General features: G+C 43.8%; 1 protein-coding gene across 2 annotated transcripts; it reads left to right on the forward strand.

Annotated features, from left to right (window-relative positions):
• The first annotated feature begins 35 nt into the window (after positions 1 to 35).
• LOC102441007 (protein CutA homolog) lies at positions 36 to 19510 on the forward strand. Of its 2 annotated transcripts, XM_006091098.3 has the most exons (6): positions 4494 to 4594; positions 8323 to 8471; positions 12162 to 12221; positions 14131 to 14176; positions 14422 to 14471; positions 17218 to 19510. In XM_006091098.3, the coding sequence occupies exons 1-6, from the start codon at positions 4526 to 4528 to the stop codon at positions 17318 to 17320; spliced, it is 477 nt and encodes a 158-aa protein (XP_006091160.1). In that variant the 5' UTR covers positions 4494 to 4525; the 3' UTR covers positions 17321 to 19510. The 2 variants fall into 2 exon arrangements, with proteins under 2 accessions (XP_006091161.1, XP_006091160.1); XM_006091099.3 differs by lacking the exons at positions 4494 to 4594; positions 8323 to 8471 and adding an exon at positions 36 to 588.
• Positions 19511 to 20449: the final 939 nt, after the last annotated feature.

The raw sequence follows: 20449 nt of genomic DNA on the forward strand, positions 1-20449 counted from the left end.
GAGATGTGGGTCCGTGAGAGCCAAACCAATGATCGTTCGTGGTTGCGGGGTCGCAGAGCGGCGTCCTCTCAGGCGCTGCTCAATTGGCCGTGCGGTCATAAGTTTCCCGGCGGCTGGCGTAGTTCCCACGGAGCGCGGAGGTGCCACAAATGCCTGGCCAGCGGGGTAGTGAGCGTGAGAACCAACTGAAGGTTAAGCGATCTCGCGAGCCGCCTCCCGGCTCTCAAATCACGCTCTCGGCACCGGCTAGGGCGGGCGTGGGAGTGGCCCCTGTGACCTGGGCAGCAAATGAGGCTACCCCAGGCGGAGCGGAGGCGATGGGCCTCATCTCGGGTTAGAGGAGGCGGAGAGCCATGCCTCTGGAAGACACGATGAAAAGTTTCTAGAGTAGACGTTGAAAGAAGGCGTAACGCCGACGTGGGGCGCTTTTGGGGCGTCAATGAGTCAACGATGCTCACTCACTATTGAGAAAAACAAGAAGGCCATCACGGAGTGTTTCGCCCCTCTTCTCTACTGCACTCCCCGGGATGTAAACATCAAGAAGATGGAGACCGAGTTAACCTTTTGGGTCAAGGACGGGCTCAGATGGTAGGGGGTGGGAACGGGAGGGGGGAGCGGGGAGCGGGGAGACAGTTCCGAAGCTGAAGGCCATCTGTACAAGCGTCTGGTGGAAACCACTAGGAAGGGCAACCCAGATAAATTTCATGGGGAAATGGGGTGGCTTGGGAAACCTTTACCGTTTGCGAAGTTAAATGCCCAGTGGGCACCTAAGTACTCCAGGCAACTCCAGAAATTGATGAGAGCCAGAACCTATGTGCCTCACCGGGTCTTCCGTGCCAAGGACAGGAGCTTTGTTTTGGAAGTGCACCCTTAGTGTACTTTTAGGGGGAAAAAATACAATCTAGAAGTCTTAGAGGAAGCTAAGAACAGGATTTTCCTCATTTTGTGCCGATGCTGCAAGTGACAAAAAGATAAAATAACTGCTGCTTTATTTTTTTTATTTTTTATTTTTTTAAAATATATTTCATTGATTTTTTACAGAGAGGAAGGGAGAGGGACAGAGAGTTAGAAACATCAATGAGAGAGAAACATCGACCAGCTGCCTCCTGCACACCTCCCACTGGGGATGTGCCCGCAACCAAGGTACATGCCCTTGACCGGAATCGAACCTGGGACCCTTCAGTCCGCAGGCCAACGCTCTATCCACCGAGCCAAACCGGTTTGGCGTCTGCTGCTTTATAAAGACCCTAATCCCACTTGTCTTTTTAAAAAATATATATTTTATTGATTTTTTGCAGAGAGGAAGGGAGAGGAATAGAGAGTTAGAAACATCCACCAGCTGCCTCCTGCACACCCACTACTGGGGATGTGCCTGCAACCAAGGTACATGCCCTTGACCGGAATCAAACCTGGGACCCTTCAGTTCTCAGGCTGACGCTCTAGCCACTGAGCCAAACCGTTTAGGGCCCACTTGTCTTTTGGAAAAAGATGAAAAAACAACAACTCTTCCTGTTTCCTGACAGTCACTGGACTATCAGTAACTGCTGCCCTCTTTTTGGATTGGTTTCATAATTGTTTTATCCATCAAGCCCAGATTTATTTAACAAAAAAATCTTGAATTCAAAGTGTTGCTAATTTTGGGCAGAGATCTCAATCACCCAGACTTACTATTTTTTGCTTATCCTAGTATGATACTGTGTGCTTCTCCCTCTGGGAGGCACTGGCTATCATCAGCTCTTGGATCAGGGAATAATTGAAGCATTGAGGAGGTATTACACCAAGCATATGTTTGACCACTTTGCTGACTGTATTGAAAAAAAACAAAACACCTTGTCTTAATTTGAAAGAAACATGGGAACAAGTACAACATTGCTGATAGTTTGGTGATGATATAAAACCAGCTGCTCTTACTAAAGTCTGGTGGCAGCTTTGGGATGATGTGAATGATTATGCATGGTTCCCTAGAAAACATTGGGGGGAAAAATCAGAGTTCGCAAAAATGGATGGGCTTTAAATTCATCAATATCGATGAAAATAATAAGTTACTCTAGTTTCAAGTTTTGGTGATAAGAGTATAGATAAGGAAGAAGACAAGTCTCCAGAATTAGAGGTAAAGATGAACCTAAGGAAATTGAATACTGTCTTACACTCTGCCTAAGTCTTCATTGATACTGCAATTAATATGGATCCTTTCCTGGATTGAAATTGGCTTTTAAAAAAGGTTTTGATAAATTGTTGTATACCTATAAAAAGGTGCAAGAGCACCTTCAAAAATAAAGGAGTTGAAGAGAAGGAAGACACATAATATAGAGGAAGTGTGGATGAAGAAGATGGATACAGAATGAGTCTGTAAGGGAGTCTGAGCCTGAGTCTAAATCAGGGGTGGGCAAACTTTTTGACTTGAGGGCCACAATGGGTTCTTAAACTGGACCGGAGGGCCGGAACAAAAGCATGGATGGAGTGTTTGTGTGAACTAATATAAATTCAAAGTAAACATCATTACATAAAAGGGTACGGTTTTTTTTTTTTTTAGTTTTATTCATTTCAAACGGGCAGGATCCGGCCCGCGGGCCATAGTTTGCCCACGGCTGGTCTAAATTCTACTAGGAGGAGGAAAAGTTAGAAAGAGAATAAGAAGCCTCCAGAGGAACAGTCTGGCCCTCAAGCAGTGGCACTAAGAATCATACTATATCTGAAAAATCTGCCAAAACCAGAAATGCAGGATTGGACTTCTGGAATCTAACCTTGGAATGGAATTTGGAAAGAGTAAAGGTGCCTGAGTTGAAGGAAGAAGATTCCAGAGGCAGTTTCTGCCAAATAACAGTTAATTTCTTGCCATCCTTGCGCTGTTGCCCCCACATCACCTTCATCATGACCATTATTATAATCCATATCATTTAGTTGTTAAACAAGCATTTATAAGCCTAAATTGTGTGGGGTTTTGTGCTAAACTTGGGGACATCATCTCAGGATTTAAGGTAAATGGTCATTAACCAGTGGCCTTTCTTAATAAGGTAATAGGTATCCAAGATCACAGTCTTGAATATAAAGATTTTCTTAGGACACTGGGCCTCATTGACTGTAACTCTGTTTTTCCCCAGATATTAAGTTCTTCCATGGCAAATGGAGATTTTCTAAGTTACCAATAGTTGCCATGAGAATACTTGCTCTTGAAATGCTGACATGGTCTTACATTTTACAAAGCACTTTTACATTAATCTACTCTGTTAAACCTCACTTGAGACCTATGAAGGTCTATCAGCCTGTCCTTCACCAAGCCCCTTACCCCCCCAAAGCTCAGAGAGGTTAAGTAAGCTGCCTGAGTCTGCACAGCTAATGATGTAAATGATAAGAGTAGGGCTGCAACTGATTTATTTGTCAGACACTGCTAGGAAGTCCATCATTCCTTTGAGAATTCATAGTCCCAGGGAATGGGACAAAACAGGCGAACAGGTAATTTAAAACAGAGGCTTCGAACTGGCAACCTACAGGCCAGATTTGGCTACCAGATGTGTTTTGTTGAACCTGCTCAGTTTAAAACCGTTTTGAATTGGTTTCCAGTGCCCCCCCAATGCCTTTCTGTTTAAGGTACTATTTACATACAATACAATTAAAGTGTACATTTCATAGAATTTTTTAACACTTGTGTAACTACCACCACAACCAAGATATAGAACAGTTCCCTTAATTTTAAAAAGTTTACTTGTGTCTTGTGCACTCAGTCCCTTCTCCTGCCATAGGATATTTCACATGAAAAGGCTGGATTAAAAAATTGGAAACCCTGACAACAGTGGACTCTGCGCTTCTGAAGGGCAACAGTCTTTAGCTTGCTGCTTTGCTTATTTGCATCTCCCCATAGTTGATGTTAAATGTTGCAACAGAAGTGTGTGCCAAGCGCCTCAGGGGAACATAGGACCTGGTATTAACTCTGGGAAAGGCTGCACAGAGCAGCTGAGTGAGTTCATAGGGAGAGCAGTTGGGAGCCAGAGAGTTCTAAACCCAGGAGGATTAGAAGGGAGATTCTGGGAGCGGGGGCTGATATGGGGGACAGGAAAGCAGCAGAGGGTATCTCACTTGTTGGCTGGATGGGCTGTATAAAGTGGAAGAGTTTAGTGTATATGTCTTAGTGTTTGTGTGTTTTGCTTTCTGAAGGTTTTGTATACCCAAGAAACTTACGTCTTTTTATCTGTACATCTCTGGGGATTTTAAGGTATTTTTGCTGTTGTTCTTGGCATGGGAAGGGAAAATTCGTATTTTATTTTTGTAAGGGTTATAGGTCTGCGTGTGGTGCTTGGATTGTATGTTTCTAGGGAGAGGGTTGCCCAGAGAAAATTTCTCACTCTTACCCCGCCCCCTCCACTATCTCGTTCCAACCAGCCTGCCTGGGGCGGGGCAGTAGGGCAGGCAGCAGGTGGGAGGGTGGGGGCAGGGAGGGCGGTTTAGGCCATAAATTCCCGCCCCCTGCCGGCAACTCAGCCAGAGGCCACATTCGCTGCTGCTGTGCCGCTAAATTACCGGCGACGCCATGGACAGGCTGGGCTCACGGTGTCCTCTGCCAGGCTACCCTCGGCCCTCTGTCCTTTTATGCCTCCTGGTGAGTGCTCACGCTACGACCTTACCTCCAACCTGGGAACTGAGGGAAAAAGACACACTTCCCTTTACTGCTCTTGGCATTTTGAGCTGGGGGCAGGCAGGTAGGGGATGGACAGGAAAAGCCCTGGAGGCACCACCCGGTCTCCTGGAGACTGTGGTGTGGTTCTGAAGCTTACTAGCTCCCCTTCTTCACTCTGTCAGTAGGGGTGGCTGGGCTGTTTCATTGCCAGGGAGGTGCAGGGGTATCTGGTGGTGAGTTCTTGTCTAAGGGTCACTTGATAGGTTCTTTTCTTTCTGTTGCAGTTACCATGTTGCCTTTATGGGGGCTTTGTTTCTGTCTTAGAAATATCTTCGAATGTTAAGGTTGGGAAGTGACCATTTACAGAGTTATCTCCAGTGGTGGAGGTGGTTCAGGAGGAGATGGAGAAAGTCAGAAGCCTAGGGTCTAGCCCAGCTCTGATGATCACTTTTGGGTGATTTCTACTTCCTTCCGACTCTTATTTCCTCATCTGTAACAATTGGCACATATCAGTGGCTCTTACCCTTTTGGGGCCTGTAGGTTTTCTTGATTTTCTTTCTAGAAAGTTCTGGATTTGTACACAAGCAAACTGTATAGATAAACACAATGTTGTAGTCTTTCAGAATATTCATGGATTCCTTCAAACTAGGTGGGTTATAAATTTAGGTGGATTATAAACTAGGTGGATTATAAATTTAGAACCACTAGGTGGTTTCTGAGGCCCCCTTTGCCTTAACACAGACTATAAAGTCAACCATAACCTCTTAGAGGCTATGCAAATATTCTAGGACCAAAAAAAAAAAAAAGGAAAAAGGCAGAATAAAATGCAAAAATAACTGAAAGAATACATAAAATACTTTTTAAAAATGTAAGAATAGAAAAGGTATGTAGTAAAAGACAAATAGGAAAATGTTGAGTAGACTTAAAAATTATATCTTAAAATGTTCCTATTAGGGAATATTGTGATGTGTATATCTTCCATCAATTTTGCATTCATATAATGTCACTTTCTAATATATTGTAGCCCAGCCTTGGTTCCAGGTTGACCTTTCATGCTTCTGACACTTTGTTGATATGGTCCACAAACTTTTCTCAAGCCCATACTCCCTGTCAGAATTGCAGAGTGCTGGGAATACAGAAATGAATGAGACTGAAGAGCATATGTTTAATGGAGGAGACATGTAAACAACTATCTGTATTTCAGTGTGACCAGTGGTCCAGCAGGAGGATGTTTAGCAGCAATTCTGGCCTCTACCCAATAGATACCAATAGCATCTCTTCCCTATTCATGAGAATAGAAATTATCCCCAGACATTGCCAGATGACCCCTGGGCGTACAAAATTGCCTTGAGAACCATTGGATTAAGTGAAGCCGAATGGACCCCACTATATCAATTCCTAGTTGTGTTCATTGTGGTTCCAAGAGCCCTGAATGGGAGGCAGGAGTCTTGGATGTAAGTCTTGGTTCTGTTGCAGAGTTTCTAAATGTTCTGCCTCAGTTATCTTATTTGTTAAATTTAGGGTTATCTTAGATAATACTTGAGAGCACAGCTCTCAGTTTCAGTAGCACAGGTCACATTGCTTTAGAATTAGGCTACTTTTTCCACTAGCCTATCCACAGTGCCTAGCACATATACACATGAATGGAGGGGAAATTAACTCCTCAAACATCAAGAGATGTAAGAACTTAGTATTTTGACTTTGAGCTCACCTAAGAGTTTCAGTACATTTTGGGTGAGCTTATATTGAATCTTATTAGCTGTGTTGCTAATCTTATTGCTTATTACCTGCTGACTGGAATGCTCAGATCTTCCCTCAGAATGGCTGTTTTGGTTGGGGGACAGGCCATTGTTCCTTTTGTTTGGAGTCTGTGCTGGAAGCTACCATAGAGTCATATAGTGGACTCCTTACAGTGTTCCAGTCTGCCCAGTTCTCTGTTAAAAGCACTGCTAACAAAGACTTGTCTTTTTCGCAAGACTATTTAGTATTAATAACAACATCTTGCTGATGTATTAATTCACTAGTCTGCAAGTATTTATTGAGAACCTGCTGTGTGCCAAGAACTGTGCTGGGGGTACAGTGATGAGCAAAGCATGAAATTCGATTTTATTGAATTTGTGATTACAAATTATTTTTTCTATCTCCTGTGAACCCATAGCAACTGAGACAGGCAGCACAGTGTCATAATCTCCACTTTCTAGATAAGGTTTATAGAAGGAGAGGTGGTAACTTGTTGAAGGCCACAGGCAGCAGTAGTCACACTAGGATTTAAATCCTATTGTGCACACATACTAAAAGCGTTTGAAGTCTGGGTTTGTTTTTCTTGCATGGTCACTGGTTTAGTTCAGTGGACTAGTATGTTGAATTGGTGGTTTGGTGGAGGTAGTGGGAGGGAATGAGAAAACCCAACCCTGACAGGCCTGTCGTCAAACTGAAGCTGAAGACACAAAAACGCTGCTCAGGCCCTGCCAAGAAGTAGGAGGCAGGACTTAGGCAATAGCATAAAAGGAGTGGGAGGACAGAGGTTTATTTGAGCAAGAAAGAAGCCCTGGGCTGGAGGCAGGAGAAACACCCTCTTGTTCAGCCTGGCTTAAGTCACAGTGGGACTCCTTGCAAGCTGCCTCTCTCTGTTAATGACTCCATTATATTCCCCAAGCAGAGAACCTGGGAAGGAAGGTGTTTTCCAGTTCTTTTCATTTCTTCTTATTTTAAATGTTTATCATTAAAATAGTAAGAAAAATACCTTGAGTGCCTTTTCCTTTCACGTTGTCACTGCTATCTTCTTAGCTTCAAGTCTTTTTCCTGGATTATTGTAATGGCCGTGTAAGTAGGCTATCACTGGTCATTCTCCCTCCTCCCTCCTGGTACCCTACTCAGCTTCACTATATTATTACTCTGCTACTTAAAACCTCCAAAAATACCAGACCACTTGAGTACAAACTCCAGACTCCTTAGCCTGACCCTTTTCTCTATAGTTGTAGCCAGTTTCATTTCCTCCTGACCTCATACCCACAGACTAAGACCCATGCAGACTATAACTCATCTATCTATCCCTTAACACCTCTTGAGTTTGTACATATTACTATTTGCTTAGCATGTGTCCCTCTTCTCTTATAATCCTACTTCTCATTCCAGATCCAACTTAGATGGTACCTTCTCTTCCAAGCTTTTTTCTGCTCTCTCAGGTAGAGCCTTCCTTATGGTACCTGAGCGCTCAGTTTAGTAGCACAGGTTGTATTGCTTTAGAATTAGGCTACCCTTTCCACTAGCCTACCCAGTGTCTGGCACATATACAAATGAATGGAGGTGAAGGTAACTCCTCAAACATCATTAGATGTAAGAGCTTATCATTCATTATAATCTCCACAGGATGATAGTTCAGTGGATGCCAGTTGGCATTACCTCCATCAGAATGGATTTCCCGTCATCCAGACTTGAGTCCTAATCCTGGCTTCAACCAAATAAAAGCTATGTGATTTTGAACACGCTTCTTGATTTCTGAGCCTATTTTTTTTAATCATCTGCAAAATGCAGAGGTAAATATCTAGACAGAACTTGGTTGAAGTACTAAAGCTCAAGATCCCAGGAATTATTTTTTTGGATGGGGAATGGGTATGAAAAATGATGCCCAGCCCTGGTTCCAATCTGCTTGAGCAGGAGATAGCAAATTGTCATGTCACTGCTGACTTGTGCTTTTTCCCACCATTTAGATCCTGACAGCTTCTTTCCTGACTTACCCCATGCTCAGGACTCTTAGCCTGCAGCTCCATTCAGCTGTCACTGGCAGTTATGTCTCCGGCACTTACTCCATCGTCTTTGTCAACTGTCCCAACGAGCAAATTGCCAGAGATATTGCCAGGTATGGTAAAGGCACTTAGGTGCTGCCCCAGGAGGCTCAGGGAGCTACCAGGATGCTATCTGGGGCCACTTTTAGGCCCTTCTTCTGCTTCTGACAATCCTGTCCATCCAGTGATGAACTACACAGCGGAATGATTTGATGGATCCTGCTGCTGAGCCTAAAATGTTGAGTGGTGTGTGTGGGGGCATATAAGGAGACAAGACCCAGAGGGATGTATGGCTTATCCAAGGTGCTAAGAGAACAGTGGAAATCCTACCTGTTGAGAATTTAAGTCTCCTCATTCCTGGCCCATCTGTCTTTCTTCTTGGAGATACGCTCTTTGCTCAGTCCCAGAGGTGCTCACTATGACAGTGAGGAGGAGGAGGAGGCAGTCATTCTAAATATTTAGAAAATTTCTAGAAGCAGCTGTGTTATGGTGGAAGAACACTGGACTTGTAAGCAGACCAGAGTTTCAGTCTTGGCTCTACCACTTACCGTGTTAACTTGGGCAAGTCACTTCCCTTCTTTAAGCATTAGTAATTTGAATGTAGTAGGTGCTCAATAAATGTTTGTGGTGTCTGGATTTTGCCCCCTTCATTTCTCTTTATAGATGCAGCTTTGAAGAGGGTTAGTGGAACTGGAGGATAATGGATTTGGCTCCTTGATCCCTTTCTTCTTGATCCAAAACTCAACATTCTTGAAGTTGATGATAAGACTAGGTTATAGTGTTTTCAAATGTTGAATCTGGTCTTTGGGAGCAAACAGCCTCCACATTGTTGGTCACAGGTTAGCCTTGCATTTGATTCCATCTCTCTTTCCTCCAACCAGAATGTGTATTTTTCCCTTGTTAACATTACCTTTGAAGACCAGCTCTTATCTAAAAGAACTATAATTACTCCAGAGATACCCATGGTATTTAGTAGCTAGGAATTGAAAACCCTCCTGATACTCCTGCTATAGACCGAGGGTCTATACTGAACTCTTTTCTCTGGACTCCTGGGCCAGCCACTCTGGGTCCTGTTAAGGAACAACTTCAGCTGACATCTGTGAAGTTCAGTCTTGGGAGGAAATTCATCCTAATGGCTGGATTCCAACTGGTTGAAAGGCCAGTTCAGGTAAATGGATCGGTATCAGCTTGGAGAGAGATCTCTATTTTCTACTTGCATCCAAGGTTGTTGATGAGCAGTCAGGTGTTTATCAGGGGCTCATTCCTTTGTAGGAAATACTTTTTCTCTCTGATAATTTTTAGGATTCTCTGTTTATCTTAATGTTCAGCTATTAATTTGTTAACTATTCTTTCTGTATTCTTTCCTTGTCTGCTCCTTTATTCTGCATACTGGGACAATTTCTGAGCCCATTCTTCTCTCTTATTTGCTTCTCATTTGTATCTATTTTTCTATTCAGCCCCTCTATTGAGTTTTTTGTTTAAACGATTAGTTTTCCTTTTCAGGATTTCTAATTATTCTTTCATAACCAACTACTCACGTTTCATAAATATCTGATCCTATAATCGATTTTATTTTATGGATGCAATAATCTTGCCTTATCTTTCTGTAGATATTAATTATACTTATTTTATTTTTAATTTTTCCAGCTTTATTGAGATAGAATTGACATATAACATTGTTTAAAGTTTAAGGAGTACTCGTGATGATTTGATACATGTATATATAGCAAAATGATCAGCACAATAAGATTAGCGAGCACATCCATCACCTCACACAGTTACCTTTTTCAGGAGTGAGAACTTCTAAGATCTACTCTCTTAGCAACTTTCAAGTAGTTGTAATTATGTATATAATTACAGGAATCTGAGATTATACTTATTTTTAAATCTTGGTGTGTTTTTGTGTGTGTGTGTGTGTCGAGGGCTGACTTTCAATAGATCGCAGCGAGGGAGCTGCTTAAATCTTGGTTTTGAATGTACTGTTAGCTGGTCCTCTTCTGTAAATTCATTTGTTGAATTTTTGTTTCTCTTGGTATTGGCTTTCCTCAGATGCTTTGTGATTCTTAAGTGTAACCTCTCATCTTTTTAGCTATGCTGGTGGGGAGTCACGGGAACAGCTGCAAGGAATGCTATTCGCAGCACTGTTTTCAGTGTGAGTGTGGTTTGGAGGGACATTCCACAGACTGAGGTGCCCTAGTGACTGGTCTTCTGGGTATGAATTCTCCCTTTTATCCTTGGCCATCACCAGCTAGTACATTGTTTTGCCTTTCCCCCCAAAGTGCCTACACTTACTGCTCCTTCCTGGAGACAGACACCCCATTTTTGCTGTGGGGCCATGGGAGGTTTGGGGCATCCACCTGCTCCTGCCGTGGCATTCCGGCAGTTCACCTTGCTGGTTGCCTCCAGTTCCTGCCTGCTCTGGTTCCCATTGCCCCTGGTACAGACTGTTGCTCTTATCTCTGGGGCAGGCCCCCTGTGTGCTCCCTTGCTGTGTCTCGGGGCTGCCTTTTATTCTTTGGGGCTTCCTCATAGTTGCTGTTACATGAAGCGTTCTCGTTACTGTGTTCTAAAAATCTGAAGGGGTGTCTTTAGTGATGTGGTTATGAGGCAATGGATTTTTTTTTCTAGAGGTTTAACTCACTTCCTGTGTTTGCATGCCACCTTCAGAACTAATAAAATGTAATTTCTCAGCAAATGATTGAGGGAGCAAGACTCGGCAGCAGTTGCTTAAACGCATTTGTGCCATGTGCCTCTCCTTATGGTCAGGGATTTATTTAGCTCCTAGAACTTTGCAGAGGAATGAGGTGGTGGTGATGCCACATTAATGTGGAGCCTTAAATAGAGAGCACTGTTTAACCTGGAACCCAAGGGAAGAGAAAGTAGGTCGGTTCTCTTGGCAGCAGCTGGAGGAAGGAGGGAACAGTGAGCAGAGCTCTGATGAAGTTTATTTGGCAAGGCCTGATTCTGAGGGCTTGAGGTTTGATGTTTGGGGACACTTCTTTGCATCAGTGACTTGGTGGTGCTCCTATTTCTATGACACCTGTACTAGTTCAAGCCCTTTGTACGTGTATTGTGTTCACCAGGGTGCTGCATAGGAATCTGAGATTATCAGACCAGGAAGTCCAATCTGTGGTCTGTCAAAAAAAAAAAAAAAAGTCTTAGAGGTCTGCAAAGGTGATGATCTTGTGCTTAGGGCTATGATAGAAACCTTTACAAAAAAAGGTGAAACGAGCCTATATTTGCCAAAGACAAACACAGTTATGATGCCTTTTTGTTTTTATGTGGAGCTGTGTGGTCACATGGGTGTCTAAAGATCAGAAGCACCGAGCGCAGCCTGATACATACCTGTGGGATAGAAGCAGAGGTGGCATAATGAAAGGAGTTCTTGGTGGTGAAAGGGTTGGAAGCTACTGGTTGAACCATTTTCTCATTGTACAGCAGGAGAGTCGGTTGAGTGAGGGGACATGCCTGTCTTGGAGAGGTGCTTAAATACTTACTCCTGGAATGAGAAAGAATTTGCATAAGGTCACACAGCCATACTACTGCAGGGCCAGGAAAAGAACCAGGTCTTCTTGTTCTCTGTCCAGAGTTAATCCCTATTCCCCAGGCAGACTGGGCCTGTCATTAAAAGTGCCTGGAGTTTGTGGGCGGGGCGGGGGGGGGCATTCTAAATGATTATCTAGCTCCCAGGAATGCCTCTACCTTGTTCCTTCTCTTAAGGTCCTGGACACTTGCCCCATTGACTGTCACTCTCTTTGCTTCAGGGCTATACTGGATAAGAAGCTGGCTGCCTCTGTGAACATCCTGCCCAAGGCATCCTCATTGTGAGTTTTGCTGTGGCCGGTGGAAGGTCAGGTCCTAGCTGGTGGGAGGGGTACTGAACTAATGGGGAATTGTGAAAGAACATCTCAGACGCATTTAATTAATCAACACTTCACTGTTGAGTTGTATTCAAAGGAAATGAACCAGTGTGTTTATGTCATTCTATGAACAAAAGCAAAAATGTGCTGTGTGTGTATAGAGAAAGGAGGGGAAACCCTCCAGTTTAGGAACAGTGAGTCCTGCTTGCACATTCTTTGTTTAAATTAATTAGTTTGCTGTTAGCAAGGAAGCCAGAATGGGCATTCTATCCCTGAGCGAGGCAAGTAGGGCTATCAAAGGAGATAGTCTCCATTGCTTTTAGATTCTTTGGGAAACCGAGAGTTTGGCATATGTGACAGGCTGTTTCTGTGCCTTGCCTGTCTTTCATTTCATTGACACCTTTATTTTAGTTAAGTCTGGTCTGTCCCATTTCTTTCATTAAAATAGTTTAGCATCCCACTACACCTTGTGCAGCATTTGTCTTGTGCCTTAAACGCTCTGATTAGCCTGTTCCTCATCTTCCCTCCTGGAAAGAGAGAGAATAAGAGCATGGGGTGGGGAGAAAAAGGACAGATGGGGAAGAAAATAATATCTACTCTGAAGGTCAAAACAGAAAAATGCTATATAGTTAAAGCTCCTCCCACTTGCCAACATGGTCATTGCCTCAGTGGCTCACATCATTTATTGCTATGGCTCCCAAGTTTGGCTGTGCTTCCAATTCCTGAGCTCCATTCTAGGTCTACTCAATCAGTCCCTCTGAGGGTGGGGCTTGGTTCTTTGAATTTTTAAGAAGTAGAATAGGTGATTCACATAAAGCCAGTCTGGGAACCAATGCTTGGGACCTAGAACAGAATTTCAGCCTGGTATTCCCTTCAGATGGCCTATAATTGATCCTTTTACCATGGCTCTGTGAGGCAGGGCCAGTGGCTCAAGTCATCTTAGATTTCCCCTGGGTTAGTGTAGATATTCTCAGGCCAAATTTCTTTCCCTTCCCTTCACGTGATGCTGTTCTCATACTCTTTTCTGAATGTCATCACTGACTTTTAACCTTTGGACTTGTTTCCATGTCTTGTAAGGCTCACTTCTTCCCTGAAGCCTCCTCTGCTTCTTATTTATCCTTTCATGGGCACTCAACATTGAGAGTCAGTGGTAAAAGTAGCCTTATTCCACGCCCTAACCGGTTTGGCTCAGTGGATAGAGCATCGGCCTGCGGACTGAAGGGTCCCAGGTTCGATTCTGGTCAAGGGCATGTACCTTGGTTGCGGGCACATCCCCAGTAGGGGGTGTGCAGAAGGCAGCTGATCGATGTTTCTAACTCTCTATCCCTCTCCCTTCCTCTCTGTAAAAAAAATAAATAAAATATATTAAAAAAAAAAAGAACTTAAAAAAAAAAGTAGCCCCATTCCATAGGATGGGGAGGGGCCTGGAAGCCATGAGTATAGAATAGTGTTGAAAAAGCCAGAGATGCCCAGTTTGGAGGAGAGAAAACGTAGGAGTTTCTGTACAGCAGGAGCGTCAGGTTGACTCTCCTGAGGTGGTTCTCCATATGGAAGTTGGGGAAAACAACTGGGTGGCAGATGTTGGCACACCATAAGAAAAACCACCTCATGTGGAAACCTTTAAGGTAGATGGACTTCTTCAAGCAATGGCCAGCCTCTCACCTCCAGGAATGTTCAGGCAGATGCTAGAAGCATGCATTAGAATGATTGGACTAGATGACCTGTCATGCCTTGGCCAACTGTAGACTTCTTTATGTGGACTTGGAAAGATTTTAAAGTTTCCACCTCAGTAAGTCACCTAACTGGGCCAGGTTTGACATTTCAGTGGGCTTGTTTTGTGAGCATCATCCTTTGGTCTTGTTCTCGTCTCCAGGTACTTTTGGAATGGAGAAATAGAAGAAGCCACTGAGATCCTGTTGGTGAGTGAAGTTCGGTTTGGGTATGGGCCTTGATACGGAAAGAGTGAGAGCATAGCCTTTTTCCCAGGTTCCAATGAAAAGTTGGCAAAGATCAACTGGTTGAGGTTCTTGCCTTAGATTCATTTGCAGGCTAGTGACAGGGCCTGACCTAGAGGGAATGCTGTCTCCTAAATAGCCAGATGAGAAAATGAGCAGCTGCAGAGCTGGGCTGAGGTAAAGCAGTGTTGTTTTTTTTTCTTTTACAGTTAATAAAGACAAAGACTTCCAAGGTCCGCATGCTGTCCAGCTATGTCAGGTAATACTGGCGTCTCTTCTCAGCCAGGACCGTTCTAGGGATTAAGTGAATGAGTGTGGAAAGCAGGAAACCTAGTCACAAACCTTCCATATGACCCTGGACAGGTGCCTGTCCCTCAGATTCTCCGTATGTAAAATGAGAGGCTAGAGTGAGTTAGTTTAAACCAGCAGTTCTCAAAATTTTGGTCTCAGGATTCCTTTACACTTTAAAAAATTATCAGGGACCTAAAAGAGCTTTGTTTATGTGGGTTATATCAAAGTTAACTATGTTAGAAATTAAAACTAAGAATTTTTTTAAATTAACAATAATAAAACCATTACTTATTAATGTTGTAAACAATGCATTTTTATGGAAAGTAACCATATTCCACCACCCCCCAAAAGTGAGAAGAATGGCATCATTTTACATTTTTTGAAAATATGGCTTAATAAGAAACATCTTTAAGTATTGGGACACTTGGAAAGCTCATGGTGATAAATTCAAGTTTTCCAAACTTCTAATTTTTGCTTGAAAACATAATTTTTTTAAATTGGCAACACATGATGTAAATTGTCTTCAAGTGATGGACTCACGTTGTTCATGTCTGAGACAGTGTCTACCTAATCCTCAAATCTGAGTAACCGTAATTTGTAAAAATGACAGTTTACAGTAACTCAGGCTTAAAAATGGTGCTCCATGAGAACGTCTGGTTTTAGTTTGTGACTCAGACAATTATAGGACATATTGAATTTAGGCACAAGCACGGTGCTTTCTGTATACTTCCCATGTTGTCACACAAGGCTAAAAATACATGTACTCAAGGGTCAAAACTGAATAAAAATTGTAATTTTTACCACTTTGTCAAGGATGTTCTTAAGTGAATTTGACTTTATGCAAGTGCAGGTGTGTGGTGAAAAATACAACAGTGAGTACAGTTTGGTGCCATCGTCTTGATGCATATGCTAAGGTGCCAGCAGTTTTACCCATCATCACTTTTGCATCATTAGTGCAAATGTCAACACAGTGAAAAGATAAATAACAAATTAGCATTATTATGAACTAATGGACTCATGGAACTCCTGAAAGAACCTTGGAGTTGCCCAGGGATCAGTGGGCCTTACTAGTTTCAAGCCCTACCATTCAAAGTGTGGTTCTGGAATAATTGGCATCGCCTGAAAGCTGAATAGAGCTGCAGTCTCATGTTCACCCTAAACCTATTGAACCCGACTGCATTTAACATGATCCCCAGGTGATTCCCATGCACGTTAAAAGCTTGAGAAGGACTGGTCTAAACAATACTGGCTAATAACTATAATCCCTTGGGGGTGTCTTTCAAATTACCAATTTAAACCCCACTTCAGATTGGGACTTAATTGATCTAAAATGGGAATCAAATACGTTCTTCAGAAGCACCCGGATTGACTCTGATGTGAGGCTAGGATGCAAGTTACTTACTGGATGATGAAACTCTTTTCCTTCACTCCCACCAGGATCCTGTGAATAGATGGCTATACCCGGGCCTCAGAGCTAGCGGTAGAGAAGGCCCTGTGTTACCACCTTAGCAGAGGTGGGGGAACAGGCACCTTTGGTAGAATCGGCACTACCAAGAAACCACAGCTTATCTGGTGAGGGACAGCCTCATGGTTAAGATGGTGAAACCCAGAGCTTAACCTCCAGCGTCAACTCTTAACTCTACTTGCTAGGTGTAACTGAAGTGTATGCAAATTAGTTATACTTTCTGTGCCTCAGTTGCCCATCTATAAAATGTGGGCCATAATGGTCCCTTGGGATGAATGTATGTGAGGTAGACACATGAAGTGCTGCACCAGTGGCAGCTCTTACTGCTAACGTGTTACAAATGTCCTACTCTCTCTGAATACTATATTGTTGCTTATAAAAACACATACACTGGTCCAGGTGTCCATGAAATAAGAAAATTAATTGTCCTGGGGCACCAGGTAAAATTACCCAGCTTACCCTAAACGAGTAAGCACCTGGGCACATGCTGTGATGCGTGTGTCTCAGGAGAACTTTACAGTGTCTCGTTCTGCAGGAAGGAAGCAGAGGATTATGACTCCCTCTGACAGATGGGAAACTGAAGCCCAAGGCCTCATGTTGCTTTAGTCTGGAAAATGAAGAAAACTTGCATGGTGTGCCGAGGGCCAAGTGAAAGAAGGGGGGGAAGGGAGAGAGGTTCTGTGGGTTTGGAAGTCAAGAGAAATCCCTTGGAAAATGTCAATGGTTGTTTGGTCTTGAGGGATCAAGAGGATTTTGATTGATGAACAGGAGCAGGGAGAACTTTCTAGGTGGAGCAGAGAATACAGCAGTATCGGGGTGGGTGGTGTTTGGGGAAGGCACAGTGATGAGTGTGGGATAGTAACAGAGGCAGCAGCTAACATTCAGTGAATGCACAGTCCCAGTCAGTGTACCAGCTAAGTGCTCTATGTACCTTGTCTCATTTAATCCTCAGTGATCCAGTCATGTAGGTGCTATTTTCATTCCCTCTTTTGTAGGCCTTTAGAGAAAGTAAGTGATTTGTCCATGGTTAAATAGCTAGTAAGGGGCAGACTTAGAATTTGAACCCATGTCTGTGAGACTGTAAAGCTATCTGGCCCAACTCACCACTGTAGATAGGGGTGGTGGGTTACGGAGGTGGACAGGGGATGCAGCAGATTGCAGAGGCCTCAAGGGAGGCTGGCCCGCTGGGTTTTATCACCTCACTGATGCTAATCATAGTCACTCACAGGACTCTGCTCTCTTCCCAAAGGTTGGTGCATCCTTTCGAGATCCCAGAGGTCTTCAGTGTTCCTATGGACCAAGGAGATGTGCACTATTTGAAGTGGCTGGAGGAGGGCATGGAGGAGGACTGAGGGGGGCGGCCTTCTGTGGATCCTGCTGGCTGCCGCTAGTCTTCATCAGCTGCACTCTGGGGAAAGGAGGCCTCTTTCTGCCTCCCAGCATCTCTGGATTCCTTGTTTTTGTCAGCACAGAGGAGCTAAGTAACTTGTAGAGGATGAAGGGCCGAGGCTCCTGAGGCTATAAGAGGACGCTGGGCCAATCGGGCCACGCAAGAACCCAGTGGAGCGTGTCTCTGAGTGCTTCCTGCTTACAGGTGGCCAAGGTGAGGGCAAGGAGGGTGTGTGGGGGACAAGGGGAGGTGGCAGTGAGGGTGAGGTTTGTCATCGGCAGCAGTCACTGGGCCACCTCAAGTGTCGGGTGGAATTACTCTCCTGGTTTTCAGAAGGAGAAATAGACCTGGTGATCTGTTTACCTAGAAGTGTGTGGGTTGAAGGTCACCTTCTGGAGGAACTGGCAAGCACTTTATTCAAAAGGATGGATTGTGAATGGCGCAATTTCAGGGACAAGCAAGATTATTTCTCCTAGCTAAGGGGGGCACTTGTTATTCCTGAGTCCTGAGTAGTGGGTCCGGGAATGGGCTTCAGGAGTGTGTGTAGGACCGGGGAGATATTAGCACTTAGATACAGCTCATGGGTTGGGAATACGTCTTGACCTTCCTAGCCTGAATGTGACCGGCATCAGAAGGTTCTGGTGCCTTGCTCAGTGGAGACAGGCTGGCTCAGTGAAGCATTGAAACTGAGCATCCTAAAGCAGAAAGAACCCTGGGGAACCTCCAGACCAGTGTTTCTCAGACTTGCCCACAGAGCCCAGAGGTTGACAGAGGTATGGGGATTGCCTGCCCTTCTCCACCACCTTCAGCCAGTGCAACAGAACTGTTTATTTTAATGTATTGAGCTCGCATGAGATTTGTGGAGCTTTTAAAAAAGTTTTCGTCAAAAGTTATAAACCAGTGATTTAAGCCCGTCTCCACTTTATAGGTTAAGTAGAGGAAATTGAACTGCACGGAGGTCCAGAAAGGGAGTGGCGTGCTGTTACTAACGGGACAGCCAGGCTGCCTACCCTGTGTCTGGTGCGCTCCTATCCCTGCTCCTTCCCAGGTGGAAGAGGGCATGGAAGGCCGAACCCCCAACTCTGATTCTAAACTTGATGCTGTTTACTGCCTCTTCCGAAGAGGTTGGATAATATCCCTTTCAGAGAGCCTGCTGCAGCCTATTCTAAAGGAAGATTTTTTAGTTCTTCATCTATGTGGTAAGTGGGTCTGGCACTTAAAAACATATTGCATTGCCTAATTCTACCCACTGATCTGGAGGTAGGTGATACTATCTTTATTCTGTACATAAGAGGATAGATTTAGAGTTCACTGATTTTTAGGGTCTGCATGACTCCACCTTGCATGGTTTGGGCTCTACCACAGTCCTCCCCAAACGGTGCTGTGGAGCTGGGGCCGGGACCTAGACCAATGTTTCCACGTGGGATGCCTTCCCAGCATTTCTCAGGACATGAACGTGTTTTGAATCAGGAATCTCCAGAAAAATCAGTTCAGGAAATGAGAAAAAATCTTAAAATTATCTGTGAATACGGAAGCTTAAAAGCATAGAGACATTACTGGTTTGAAGGAATCCATCAAATAAAAATATAAGAGCAAGAAACGCCAGCAAGCGGAGCCGAAGGTTAGGAGAAGCAGGGCAGGAGCATGTCGGAGAGAGATGGCTACTGTCTAATGAGTCTTGCTTGTGATTGTTGTGTCATAAGTGTTGCAAATAAAATACGTTTATACAAAGTATACTTTATACAAATTCTATGAGCAGTGTGCCAAGTTAAAAGCTTTCAAAGCAAAATAAATTCTTACTTTAGCATTTTTGACACGTGATTCTTATACTGTTCACCTTGCCAGGATATTTGAATGTTACATGATTTGAAAACTATTCAGTAATGTCCCCTGGTTCCGGGGTTTAAATATTCTCTCTAGGCTCCAGTTCTTTGTAAATACAACTAAGCTTGATATTCTTATTTGTTAAACATTTTTTTTCCAGATATTGATAACAATAAGGAAAGAGTATAAAGAATGAAGTATTGCCCTAACCGGTTTGGCTCAGTGGATAGAGCGTCAGCCTGTGGACTGAAAGGTCCCAGGTTCGATTCCAGTCAAGGGCATGTACCTTGGTTGCGGGCATATCCCCAGTGGGAGGTGTGCAGGAGGCAGCTGATCAGTGTTTCTCTCCCATTGATGTTTCTAGCTCTCTATCCCTCTCCCTTCCTCTCTGTAAAAAACCAATAAAATATATTTTTTTAAAAAAAAGAATGAAGTATTTTAAGAATAATTTGATGATTTAGGGAATTTCTGAGAATTTGAATTTCTTGCTCCTAAAGATTACTGTTTGTTGTAGATTTGTAAACACTAACCCAGACCACAAAGAACCAGGCCCTCTCCAGCTTGGGGAGGACCACTGTTCCCAGGAGGGTCTATTTAGCTGCTTACTGTAGAACTCAAACTAGAAGCCAGGTCTCTTGACACCTGTGCCATTCACCGTCTTTCCATTCCATCAATGTCAGCTCAAAGAACAACCCCTACATCCCCCACAACACCCCAGCTCCAACTGTGGTTTTGTCCCAAGGGCAGTTCAAAGGTTGAAAGCGAAAGGATGGTAGATAAAAGTGGAAGCCATAGTTAACGAAGATTTTTAAGGGCACATGTGAACACTTATGGGAATTAACAGGCTACACTTTACCCCTGAAACTACAGAATTGTTAGATCCTTGGTCGTCAACACCCTATAGCTGATTTTTTCTCTCTCCAAACTTCCCCAAATGTAGAGTTTTTTAAAGTGATAACCCATCATATTTATATGTGAAAGGATTCCCTCTTGACACCAGGGAACTGAATCCAGCAGGGATTAGCTCTGCCATGGAAAGGGAGAGGAACTGAACCAAAGGACTCAGACCAAATTGGTGCAGGTTCAAACCAGCAGAGCCACGCCCGGAACTCACTCTGCATCGCTAGGCTTGTGTGCACGGAATAGCTTATAGTGCCTGTACTTACGTATTTTAATAGGGGCAACTTCTGAGTTCACTTCCCATCCTTTACTTCTCTGTGGCCCTCAGCTAATGTCTTTTTCCCCCCGTGGTCAGATACTCACAGTA

Source organism: Myotis lucifugus, unplaced genomic scaffold (assembly GCF_000147115.1).
Source record: "Myotis lucifugus unplaced genomic scaffold, Myoluc2.0 scaffold_87, whole genome shotgun sequence".
Classification (NCBI taxonomy): domain Eukaryota; kingdom Metazoa; phylum Chordata; class Mammalia; order Chiroptera; family Vespertilionidae; genus Myotis; species Myotis lucifugus.

Excerpts from the sequence above, each read along its gene's own strand:
- LOC102441007 (XM_006091098.3), top strand. The coding sequence starts at position 4,526 with ATGGACAGGCTGGGCTCACGGTGTCCTCTGCCAGGCTACCCTCGGCCC. Across the intron at positions 4,595-8,322 it reads CTGTCCTTTTATGCCTCCTG|ATCCTGACAGCTTCTTTCCT; the intron begins GTGAGTGCTCAC and ends CCCACCATTTAG. Across the intron at positions 8,472-12,161 it reads ATTGCCAGAGATATTGCCAG|GGCTATACTGGATAAGAAGC; the intron begins GTATGGTAAAGG and ends TCTTTGCTTCAG.